Source organism: Cetorhinus maximus, chromosome 10 (genome assembly GCF_964194155.1).
Source record: "Cetorhinus maximus chromosome 10, sCetMax3.hap1.1, whole genome shotgun sequence".
NCBI lineage: Eukaryota > Metazoa > Chordata > Chondrichthyes > Lamniformes > Cetorhinidae > Cetorhinus > Cetorhinus maximus.
Window position 1 is genome coordinate 50829374 of NC_135888.1, and position 13561 is coordinate 50842934.

At 46.7% G+C, this 13561-nt stretch overlaps 1 protein-coding gene across 1 annotated transcript in view; it reads left to right on the forward strand.

Moving 5' to 3' along the window:
• Window positions 1–13561, forward strand: part of LOC144685320 (papilin-like) — a 260238-nt gene that overhangs the window by 118344 nt on the left and 128333 nt on the right. The window contains exons 10-12 of the mRNA XM_078549730.1: window positions 4068–4143; window positions 6992–7120; window positions 10661–10806. Of these exons, the coding sequence (XP_078405856.1) occupies window positions 4068–4143; window positions 6992–7120; window positions 10661–10806 (351 nt within the window). The remainder of the gene's footprint in view (window positions 1–4067; window positions 4144–6991; window positions 7121–10660; window positions 10807–13561) is intronic.

Below are 13561 nucleotides of genomic sequence, written 5' to 3' on the forward strand. Positions count from 1 at the left end.
TCACAGACACACTCTCTCATTCCACCCCCCCACATTCACAGACACAGTCTCTCATTCCCCCCCCACACTCACAGACACACTCTCTCATTCCCCCCCACACACACTCACAGACACACTCTCTCATTCCCCCCCACACTCACACACTCTCTCATTCCCCCCCCCCCACACACTCACAGACACACTCTCTCATTCCCCCCCACACTCACAGACAGACTCTCTCATTTCCCCCCCCTACTCACAGACACACTCTCTCATTCCGCCCCCCCATACACTCACAGACACACTCTCTCATTCCCCCCCCCCCACTCACAGACACACTCTCTCATTCCCCCCCCCAACACTCACAGACACACTCTCTCATTCCCCCCCCCACACTCACAGACACACTCTCTCATTCCCACCCCCCACACTCACAGACACACTCTCTAATTCCCCCCCCCACACACTCACAGACACACTCTCTCATTCCACCCCCCCACTCACAGACACACTCTCTCATTCCACCCCACACTCACAGACACACTCTCTCATTCCCCACCCCCCCCACTCACAGACACACTCTCTCATTCCCCCCCCCCACCACTCACAGACACACTCTCTCATTCCCCCCCCACACTCACAGACACACTCTCTCATTCCCCCCCCCCACACTCACAGACACACTCTCTCATTCCCCCCCCCACACTCACAGACACACTCTCTCATTCCCCCCCACACTCACAGACACACTCTCTCATTCCCCCCCCCCACAGTCACAGACACACTCTCTCATTCCCCCCCCCCACACTCACAGACACACTCTCTCATTCACCCCCCCCACACTCTCAGACACACTCATTCCTCCCCCCCCCCACACTCACAGACACACTCTCTCATTCCCACCCCCCACACACTCACAGACACACTCTCTCATTCCCCCCCCCCCACACTCACAGACACACTCTCTCATTCCCCCCCCCACACTCACAGACACACTCTCTCATTCCCCCCCCCCCCCCCACTCACAGACACACTCTCTCATTCCCCCCCCCCCCACACTCACAGACACACTCTCTCATTCGGCAGCCCCACTCCCGCAATCCCCCTCAATCACTCTCACTCCCACATGCCCTCACCACAGCAGCGTCTCCTCCACAGTCCCGACGCAACTTCACCCTTCTTGGCTGCCAAAACTTTCCCCTCCATGCGCTCAACGTACCTGGCTCCATGGGCTCCAGCCTCGACGTACCTGTGCTTCCCTGGCATGCCTATCAGCCGGCAAATGTGGGAGCGAGAGGGCCGCTGATTGGAGGAGCATCACCATGTAGAATCTTCCATTGAGACTCACCTGTTTGACCAGAATTTTGAAAACAGGGTCGGGGCAGCATTGCCAGCTTTACAGGCCACAACTGGCTTGTGGGACGTAAGTTGGACAAGTGTGTTGAGGAAACTTGTCTACAGCTGTATCTGTCCAGTCCAATGAGATAGGAGGTACTGCTAGACCTTGCTCTTGGGAATGAGGTGGGCCAAGTGGATCAAGTGTCAGTAGGAGCACATTTAAGGGACAGTGATCATTGTATCATAAGGTATAGGTTGGCTATGGAATACGACAGGGAACAACCCAGGGTAAGAATAATTAACTGGAGGAAAGCCAACTTCAATGAGGTAAGAACAGATCTGGGTTGGGCAAACTGAAGTCAAAGGTTGACAGGAAAAACAGCAGCTGAACAGTGGGTTATCTTCAAAGAAGAGATAGTTCAGGGATAGCCAAGGTATCCCTCAAAAGGGAAAGGTGGGGCAAAAGTAATCCAGAGCACCTTGGGTGACAAAAGAGGTAGAAATTAAGATAAAGAAGAAAAAATGTGCTTATGAAGATGTCAGGTAGAAAATATAATTGAGAACTAGGCTGGATATAGAAGGTTCAGAGGGGAGGTGAAGAAACAAGTAAGAGAAGCAAGAAGGGAGTATGAAAAGAGACTGGCAGTTAACATAAAAGGCAATCCCAAAGTCTTCTATAGGCATATAAATAGTAAAGAGGCGCTAAAAGGAGGAAGAGGGCCTCTGAGGTACCAAAAAGAGATTTACACATGGAGCAGAGGGTATAGCTGAGGTACTAAATTAATACTTTGCATCTGTCTTTACCAAGGAAGAAGGTGCTACCTAGACCATGGTGAAAAAGGGGGTGATTCAGATATCAGAAGGGTTTAAAATTGATAAGGAGGAGGTATTGGATAGGTTGGCTGTACCTAAAGTTTATAAGACACCAGGACTGGGTGAGATACATCTGGGATACTGAGGGAAGTGAGAGTGGAAATTGGAGAGGCACTGGCCATAATTTTCCAGTCTTCCTTAGACTCTGGGATGGTCCCAGAGGACTGCAGAATTGCAAACATTTGCCCCTTGTTCAATAAAGGGGGTAAAGATAGGCCCAGGAACCACAGGCCAGTCAGTTTAACTTCCGTGGTGGGGAAACTTCTAAAATCAATAACTCGGGGAAAAATTAATGGTCACGTGGACAAATGGGAGTTAAAGAAAGCCAGCATGGATTTCTTAAGAGTAAATCATGTTTAACCAACTTGCTGGAGTTTTTTGAAGAGGTAACAGAGAGGGTTGATGAGGGTAATGCTGTTGATGTGGTGTACATGGACTTCCAAAGGTATTTGATACAACAGGCTTAGAGCTCGTGGAATAAAAGGGAAAGTAGTAACATGGATACAAAATTGGCTGAGTGACAGGAAACAGAGTAGTGGTGAATGGATGTTTTTCAGGCTGGAGGAATGTTTGTAGTGGAGTTCCCCAGGGGTCAGTGTTGGGACTCTTGCTTTTCCTGATATATGTTAATGACCTAGACATTGGTGTAAAGGGCACAATTTCAAAATTTGCAGTTAATATGAAACTTGTAATCATTGTGAACTGGGGAGGATAGTGTAGAACTTCAAAAGGGCAAGGACAAGTTGGTGGAATGGGTGGACAAGTGGCAGATGTGATTTAATGCAGAGAAATGTGAAATGATTCATTTTGGCAGGAGAACACGGAGAGACGATATAAAACAAAGGGTACAACTCTAACGGGGTGGCAGGAGCAGAGGGACCTGGATGTATATGCGCATCAATCATTGAAGGCAGCAGGGCAGGTTGAGAGAGTGGTTAAAAAAGCATATAGTATCCTAGGCTTTATTAATCGGGACATAGAGTACAAGAGCATGGAGGTTGTGTTAAACTTGTATAAGTCTTTATTTCAGCCTTAGCTGGGGTATTGTGTCCAGTTCTGGGTGCCTCACTTTAGGAAGGATGTAAAAGCATTGGTGAGGATGCAGAAAAGATTCACGAGACTGATTCCAGGGATGAGGAACTTCAATTATGAAGATAGATTGGAGAAGTTGGGACTGTTCTCCTTGGAGAAAAGAAGGCTGAGAGGAGATTTGATAGAGGTATCCAAAATCATGAAGGGTCTGGACAGAGTAAATAGAGAGAAACTGTCCCCGCTTGTGAAAGGATCGAGAACGAGAGGGCACAGATTTAAAGTAATTTGCAAAATTTATGTGAGAGAAACCTTTTCACACAGCGAGTCTGGAATGTGCTGCCTGAGAATGTGGTGGAGGTAGGTTCAATCGAGGCATTCAAGAGGGAATTAGACTGTTATCTGAAAAGGAAGAATGTGCAAGGTTACGGGGAGACAGCTGGTGAACAGCACTAAGTAAACTGCAAATTCAGAGAGCCAGTCCAGACGTGTTGGGCTGAATGGCCTCCTTCTGCGCTGTAGGAATGATGTGATCTCAGTTATGGGACATCACTGCAGGAGTTCCTCAGTGTACTGACCTAGGTCCAACCATCTTTAGCTGCTTCATCAATGATCTTCCTTCCATCACAATGTTAAAGGTGGAGATATTCTTTGATGTTGGCACAGTATTCAGTGCTATTCGCAACACCTCAGATATTGAAGCAGTCTCTGCCCACATACAGCATGACCTGGACAATATTCAGGTTTGGGCTGATAAGTGGCAAGTAACATCTGCAACAAACAAGTGCCAGGCAATGACCATCTCCAACAAGAGAGAATCTAATCATCTCTCCTTGAACATCGAACAGTATTACTATCACTGGATTCTTCACCATCAACATCCTGGGAACCACCAGGAGCCAGAAATGTAACTGCACCAGCCACGTAAATACTATGGCTACAAGAGCAGGTTAAAGGTTGCCTATTCTGCAGTGATCCACAGTGGCAGCAGTGTGTACATTGTACAAGCAGCAACTTGCCAAGGCTCCTTCGAGGGCACCTTCCAAAGCCACAACCTCTCCCACCTAGGAGGACAAGAGCAGCATGGGACACCACCGTGTTCCCCTCCAAGTCACTCACCATCCTAACGTGGAAATACATCACCATTCCTTCACTGTCGCTGGGTCAAAATCCTGGAACTCCCTCCCCAACAGCACTGTGGGTGTACGTACACCACACTGACTGCAGCGGTTAAAGAAGGCAGCTCGCCACCACCTTCTCAAGGGCAATTAGGAATGGGCAATAACTGCTGGCCAAGTTAACAGTGACCACATCCCATGAGACAATTGAGTATCTTTGGGCAGGGTGTTTTGGGGGGTGTGGGAGGTGGGTTTAGTTTGAGATTATAGGGTTTGTGTGGGGCGCACAGTGTGGTAGGTGATAATCAGCAAGGGGTTTCCTTGCCCATCTTTGACCTGACGCATCAAGGCTGCATGAGATCAAGAGTCAATCTTGAGGACTCCCAGGGCAATTCCTGACTGTATACCACTGTGCCGCCACCTCTGCTGGGTCTGTTCTAGAACAGGACATGCCCAGGATGCTGATGGTGATGACTGGGACATTTTCCATAAGGTATGATTTGGTGAGTATCACTATGACTAATCTGTGGGACCACTGTTCTAACCCACAATCCCCCAGGTGTAAGGAGGACTTTGCATGGTCGATAAGCCTGAGGGTGCCATTGTCCATTCTGGTCCCTAGGTCGATACCAGGAGGTTTAAAAAAAAACATCGATTCTCACATGAAGGACTTTGGGATGTTGCACTGTGCTAAACATGCTAAGTATTGGAAGGTGTAGTCATATACTGGAAGAATAATCTATTGCTAGTGAATTTCAGATGGAAATGAAGTATCCGTTCTAGATACCAATCCTACAGATTGGAGGGTAGCTAATGTAACCCCACTATTTAAAAAGGGAGGCAGAGAGAAAACAGGGAATTATAGACCAGTCAGCCAGATGTCGGTAGTGGGGAAAATTCTAGAGTTCATTGTAAAAGATTTAATAGCTGAGCACGTGGAAAACAGTGGCAGAATTGGACAGAGTCAGCATGGATTTATGAAAGGAAAATCATGCTTGACAAATCTACTGGAATTTTTCGAGGATTTAACTAGTAGAGTTGGTGAGGGGGAGCCAGTGGATGTGGTTTATTTGGACTTTCAGAAGGCTTTCAACAAAGTCCCAATAAGAGATTGGCGTATAAAATTAAAGCGAATGGGATTGGGGGTAGTGTCTTGAGATGGATAGAAAACTGGTTGGCAGACAGGAAACAAAGAGTAGGAATAAACGGGTCTTTTTCCGAATGGCAGGCAGTGACTAGTGGGATACCGCAGGGATTGGTGCTGGGACCCCAGTTATTGACAATATATATCAATGATTTAGATGAGGGAATTAAATGTAATATCTCCAAATTTGCAGATGACACAAAACTGGGTGGGAGGGTGAGCTGTGAGGAGGATGCAGAGGTGCTTCAGTGTGATTTGGACAAGCTGAGTGAGTGGGAAAAGGCATGGCAGATGCAGTATAATGTGGATAAATGTGAGGTTATCCACTTTGGTAGCAAAAACAGGAAGGCAGATTATCATCTGAATGGCTATAAATTGAGAGAGGGGAATGTGCAACGAGTCCTGGGTGTCCTCGTACACCAGTTGCTGAAGGTAAGCATGCAGGTGCAGTAGGCGGTAAAGAAGGCAAATGGTATGTTGGCCTTCATAGCCACAGGATTCGAGTACAGGAACAGGGATGTCTTGCTGCAATTGTACAGGGCCTTGGTGAGACCGCACCTGAAATATTGTGTGCAGTTTTGGTCTCCTTATCTGAGGAAGGATGTACTTGCTGTAGAGGGAGTGCAGCGAAGGCTTACCCGACTGATTCCTGGAATGGCGGGACTGACATATGAGGAGAGACTGAGTCGATTAGGATTATATTCGCTGGAGTTCAGAAGAATGAGGGGGGATCTCATAGAAATCTATAAAATTCTAACAGGACTAGACAGGGTAGATTCAGGAAGGATGTTCCCGATGGTGGGAGAGTCCAGAACCAGGGGTCACAGTCTGAGGATATGGAGTAGACCACTTAGGACTGAGATGAGGAGAAATTTCTTCACCCCGAGAGCGGTGAGCCTGTGGAATTCATTACCACAGAAAGTAGTTGAGACCAAAACATTGTATGTTTTCAAGAAGGGGTTAGATATAGTTCTTGGGGTGAAAGGGATCAAAGGGTATGGGGAGAAAGTGGGAGCAGGCTATTGAGTTGGATGATCAGCCATGATCATAATGAAAGGCGGAGCAGGCTCGAAGGGCCGAATGGCCTACTCCTGCTCCTAGTTTCTATGTTTCCATGGAAGTCTAGATCCATTTTCCACCAGAACCCCAATGAATCCAATAATCTCACAAACTTTTCTAAATGATGGAATATTCCGAATTTGAAATTCCCAGATGGTACATACCATACCAAGAAATAACTAACCAATGGATGTTATCCACCTATTCTAATGCCTCTCCCCTGCACACTCCACATACACTGTCTGATCGGTCTGAATTCAGATTGTCTGATCTGCCCTCTGGGATTTTGTTCCTTTCTCAGTCACTCCATCGAGCTGTGATTAATCATTAACAAGAAATATCAACAGTAGATGTTTGACTAACTCTCCATCTATATAACCTGGGATTGGGAAATCCCAAGGCAGACAGCTCCTTGTTGTTCCATGTGGTCAGTCAATTCTGTTATTCTTGACCAGAAGCAGAGAAAATGAGGTGTGGTGTTGTGCTGCTCTTTGCTGTAATCTACCTGTGGACTGGAGCTACCGTCCCCCTGAATGCAACCGACAATGTTCAAGTTCAGGAAAACTTTGATTTGAATCAGGTAATCAATGTCAGTATTGATGCTGCAACTCCAGGTTCCTGGGACTGGGGACTGTATTGGATGCAGCAGCTCCGGGTTCCTGGGACTGGGGACTGTATTGGATGCAGCAACTCCGGGTTCCTGGGACTGGGGACTGTATTGGATACAGCAACTCCGGGTTCCTGGGACTGGGGACTGTATTGGATACAGCAACTCCGGGTTCCTGGGACTGGGGACTGTATTGGATGCAGCAACTCCGGGTTCCTGGGACTGGGGACTGTATTGGATACAGCAACTTCGGGTTCCTGGGACTGGGGACTGTATTGGATGCAGCAGCTCCGGGTTCCTGGGACTGAGGACTGTATTGGATGCAGCAACTCCGGGTTCCTGGGACTGGGGACTGTATTGGATGCAGCAGCTCCGGGTTCCTGGGACTGGGGACTGTACTGGATACAGCAACTCCGGGTTCCTGGGACTGGGGACTGTATTGGATACAGCAACTCCGGGTTCCTGGGACTGGGGACTGTATTGGATGCAGCAACTCCGGGTTCCTGGGACTGGGGACTGTATTGGATGCAGCAACTCCGTGTTCCTGGGACTGGGGACTGTATTGGATGCAGCAACTCCAGGTTCCTCGGACTGGGGACTGTATTGGATGCAGCAACTCCGGGTTCCTGGGACTGGGGACTGTATTGGATACAGCAACTCCGGGTTCCTGGGACTGGGGACTGTATTGGATACAGCAACTCCGGGTTCCTGGGACTGGGGACTGTATTGGATACAGCAACTCCGGGTTCCTGGGACTGGGGACTGTATTGGATACAGCAACTTCGGGTTCCTGGGACTGGGGACTGTATTGGATACAGCAACTCTGGGTTCCTGGGACTGGGGACTGTATTGGATACAGCAACTCCGGGTTCCTGGGACTGGGGACTGTATTGGATACAGCAACTCCAGGTTCCTGGGACTGGGGACTGTAGTTCTTTTTTTAATCACTCGTGGGGTGAGAGTGCTTTGTGCCTATTCATATTTGCTCCTGAGAAGGTAGTGAGCTGCCTTCTTGAACCTCTGCAGTCGGTACACCCACAGAGCTGTTAGGGAGGGGTTTCCAGGATTTTGACGCAGCGACAGTGAAGGAACAGCGATATATTTCCAAGTCAGGATGGTGAGTGACTTGGAGGGGAACTTGCAGGTGGTGGTGTTCCCATGTCTCTGCTGCCTTTAGTCCTTCTAAGTGGTGGACTGTGGGTTTGAAAGGAGCTATCAAAGCAAAATGCTGAGTTGCTGCAGTGCATCTTGTAGATGGTAGATGCTGCTAGCAATGTATGTCGGCCTTGGAAAGAGTGAATGTTGAAGGTGGTGGATGGGGCACCAATCAAGCGGACCGCTTTGTCCTGGATGGTGTCGACTTTCTTGAGTGTTTTAGGAGCTGCCCTCATCCAGGCAAGTGGATAGTATTTCCTCACACTCTTGACTTGTGCCTTGTATATAGTAGACAGGCTTTGGAGAGTGAGTTACTCTCCGTAGAATTACCAGTCTCTGACCTGCTCTTGTAGCCACAGTATTTATATGGCTGGTCCAGTTCAGTTTCTGGTCAATGGTAACCCCCAGGATGTTGATGGTGAGGATTCAGCAATGGTAATGCCATTGAATACCCAGGGGATATGAATAGATTATCTCTTGTTGGCGATGGTTATTGCGCGTGTGTGGCACCAAATGTTATTTGCCACGTATCAGACCAAACTGGAATGTTGTCCAGGTTTTGCAGCATGTGGACATGGACTGCTGTAGTATCTGAGGAGTTGGTGAATCGTACTGAATGTTGGACCCGGGGACTGTAGCTAATACAGCAGCCCTCAGATCCAACCTCCCTTTGCTCTCTAAAGACCTTAAGTGTGTTGTCATCTCCCAAATCCGTGCTTGTCTTTCCAGGAATTCCATGCTTGAATCCTTCCAATCTGGTTTCCACCCCTGCCACAAGACTGAAACAGTTCTTATCAATGCCACACATGGCATCCAATGTGGCTGTGAGCAAGAAGAATTAACCATCCTCATTATTCTCAAACTGTCTGCAGCCTTTCACACTGTTGACCACACCATCCTCCTCCAACCCCTCTCCACTGTCATCCAGCTGGGTAGAACTGCTCTCATCTGGTTCCATTCTTATCTATCTAATTATAACCAGAGTATCACTGGTGACAGCTTCTCTTCCTGCTCCTGCACCATTAGCTCCGGTGTCCCAAGAATCTATTCTATTTCTCACCTACATGACCACGTGCTGAAAGGTATAAGATTCTGAGGGGGCAGGTGATCCTCTCAAGGGGCATCTAGAACCACAGGACACATTAAAACTAAGCATTCTCCCAGAGATGAGGAGGAATTCCTTCTCTCAAGGATTGTTATTCTTTGGAATTTTCTTCCACAGACAGAAGTGGAGGCTGGGTCAATGAATAAATTCAAGGCAGAGTTGGACAAATGTTTGATGGACAAGGAGTCAGGGTTGTGGAAAGTGGAGTTTTGGCCACAATCAGGCCAGCCATGAACCTATTGAATGGAGTAGCAGGCTTGGTTAGTGAATGGCCGACTCCTGCTCCTATTTCTTATCACCTTATGGTCAACATGCAATACCGGGTGAGCAGAAACTTCCTCCAATTAATTATTGGGAATACTGAAGCCATTGTTTTCAGTGGCTAGTACAAACTTCATTCCCTCGCTACCAACTCCATTCCTCTTGATGGCAATTGTCTCAGGGTGAGCCAGACTGTTCTCAACCTTGGTGTCTATTTGGCCTGAGATGAGCTTCCAACCACATCTTCTCACCATCATTAAGTCTGCATCTTTCCACCTCCTTAACATCGCCCGGTTTCATCTTTGCCTCAGCTCCTCTGTTGCTGGAACCCTCATGTTATCTCTAGACTGGACTATTCCTACGGACACCTGATCAAACTCCCAGAGTCTACCCTCGGTAAGCTTGAGGTCATCCAAAATATTTTGAGCTGTGTCCTTACTCGCACCAAGTTCCTTTCACCCATTATTGCTCTGCTCACTGACCTATGCTTGTGGGTAAGCAACACCTCACTTTCAAAATTCTCATCCTTGTTTTCAAATCCCTCCATGGCCTTGCCCCTCCCTATCTCTGCAATCTCCTCCAGGCCCACTACCCTCCGAGATACCTACATTCTTCTAATTCTGGCCTCTTCAGCGTCCCCAATTTAAATTCCCCATCATTGGTGGCCGTGCCTTCAGCTGCCTTGCCCTAAGCTCTGGAATTCCCTCCCTAAACCACTCTGCCTCCCTACCTCTCTTTTCTCCGTGAAGATATTCCTTAAAACCTCCTTTTTCACCAAGCTTTTGGTCATTTGCCCTAACATTTCCTTATGTGACTCAGTGTCAAACTTTGCTTTTTCACACTCCTGTGAAGCATCTTGGGATATTAATGACGTTAAAGGTGCTAAATACAAATTCCTCTTTTAGAATTTCATGGAATTTGGAAGTTAATGCAACAACTCGCGATCCTGGCTTTATGGACTGTAGTTTTAACCATGTTGTTTTCTTTCACAGTTCCTCGGGACGTGGTTTTCGCTTGGAAATGGCTGCGATTGTCGCTGGTTCATTGAGAAATATAAGGAAGAGTTTTCAATTAGCAAGCTAATATTATCAACCAATGAGCAACTGAATAAACTCATCGGCAACTATGTATATGATCGGTGAGATCTATGATTTACAACTTGACAATGCATTCAGCATTAACATTGCATAAGATGCTATGTTGGCTTTTTATATTCTTTCATGGGATGTGGCCATCACTGGCAAGGTGCTGCCCATCCCTAATTGCCCTTGAACTGAGTGGTTTCCTGATCATTTCAGAGGGCGTTTAAGAGTCAACCACATTGCTGTGGGTCTGGAGTCACATGTAGGTCAGACCAGGTAAGGACGGCAGATTTCCTTCCCCCAAGGGCAGATGGGTTTTTACAACAATCAACAATGGTTGTCATAGTGACTCTCACTGAGATTGTTTTATATTCCAGGTTCATTAATTGAATTTAAATTCCATCAGCTGTCACAGTGGGATTCGAAACCATGTCCCCACAGGATAATCCTGGCCTAGGGATAAAGAGTGCAGTGATATCACCATGATGTCAACCTGACCCTCATTCAGCTATGGGGGCATTAGAAATATAATTAAAAACTGTAGGAACAGCTCAGCAGCATCTGGAGAGACAATCAGAGTTAACATTACAGCTCCCAGACTTTTCATTGGAACTGCGGCCATATGTGCGCAGCCTAAACTGATGTTACAGTGCACAGCATGTGGAACTAATCACAGAATTACAGTATTTTAATGACACAGGAGGCCATTTGGGCCATCGTGCCTGCACCGGCTCTCCAAGTAAGCATTATAACCTAGTGTCATTGCCCTGTCTTTTCCCTGTATCCTTGTACATTGTTTCTATTCAGATAAATGTTTAATGCCGTCTTGAATGCCTCGATTAAACCTGCCTCCACCACACTTCCAGACAGTGTGTTCCAGACTCAAACCACTCGCTGTGTGAAAAAGTTTTTTCTCACGTCACATTTGCTTCTTTTGCAAATCACTTTAAATCTGTGCCCTCTCGTTCTTGATCCTTTTACGAGTGGGAACAGCTTTTCCCGATCTACTCCGTCCTCATGATTTTGAACATCTTTATCAAATCTCCTCTTAGCCTTCTTCTCTCCAAAGAGAACGGTCCCAACCTCTCCAATCTATCCTCATAGCTGAACTTTCTCATCCCTGGAACCATTCTTGTAAACCTCTACTGCACTCTCTCCAATGGGTTCACATCCTTCCTATAGTATGGTGCCCAGAACTGCACACAACATTCTAGCTGAGGTCTAACAAGTGTCTTATATAAATTCAGCATAACCTCCCTGCTCTTGTACTCTATGCCCACATTAATAAAGCCCAGGACACTATATGCTTTATTAACTGCTCACCACCTGTCCTGCCACCTCCAATGATCTATGCACATATACACCCAGGTCTTTCTGCTCCTGCACCTCCTTCAAAATTTCACCCCTTGTTTTTTATTGTCTGTCCATGTTCTTCCTACCAAAATGCATCACCTCACACTTTTCCTGATTGAACTTCATCTGCCACCTATCTGCCCACTCCACCAACTTGTCTATGTCCTCCTGAATTTCCACACCATCCCCCTCGCAGTTCACAACACTCCCAAGATTCATATGATCCACAATCTTTGGAATTGTCCCCTGCACACCAAGATATATATCAGGAAAAGCAAGGGTCCCATTACCAACCAATGGGGAACTCCACTACAAACCTTCCTCCAGCCCAAAAAATATCCATTGACCATTACTCTCTGCTTCCTATTTTTCAGCCAATTTTGTATCCACGTTGCAACTGTCCCTTTTATTCCATGAGTAATAACTTTTTTCACAAGTCTGTTACGTGACATTGTATCAAATGCCTTTTGAATGTCCATGTACACCACATCAACAGCATTGCTCTCAATGGTCTTTTCTTTTACTTCAAAAAACTCCAGGAAGTTAGTTAAACACGATTTCCCCTTTAAAAATCCATGCTGGCTCTTCCTTATCAACCCATATTTTTCCATGTGATTACTAATTCTATCCCGAATAATTCTTTCTGCAAGTTTACCCACTGCTGAAGTTAAACTGGCCTGCTGCAATGTTCCAGTGAAGCTCAATGTAAACTGGAGGAACAGCACCTCATCTTCCGATTAGGCACTTCACAGTCTTCCGGACTTAATATTGAGTTCAACAATTTCAGATCATGAACTCTCTCCTCCATCCCCACCCCCTTTCCGATCCCCCCTTTTCCAATAATTTATAATTTTTTTACAACTATATTTTTTTCTTTTCCCTCCTATTTTTAAATTTATTTCGATCTATTGTTTCATCTCCACCTTTTAGCCCATTTCGATCCCTTCCCCCCACACCACCCCCACAAGGGCCATCTGCCATTAGCTTGTCCTGACTGCTACTCTTAATGTCCCCATTAGCACATCCTTTAGATAATATCACCACCGTCAACACCCCTTTGTCCTTTCGTCTATGACATCTTTGGCAATCTCTTCTTGGCCTCCACCTATCACTGGCCCTCTATCGAGCTCTACCTGTCCCACCCCCCCTCTACCAGCTTATATTACATTTCATTTCCAAATTTCTTAGTTCTGATGAAGGGTCATACGGACTCAAAACGTCAACTGTATCCCTCTCCACAAATGCTGTCAGACCTGCTGAGTTTTCCAGGTATTTTTGTTTTTGCTGAAGTTAAACTGACTGGTCTGAAATTGCTGGGCTTATCCTACAACCTTTTTTGAACAAGGGCGTAATGTTTGCAATCCTCCAGTCCTCTGGCACCTCCCCTGAGTCTAGGGAAGACTGAAAGATAATGGCCAGTGCCCCTGCAATTTCTACTCTCACTTCCTTCAATATCCT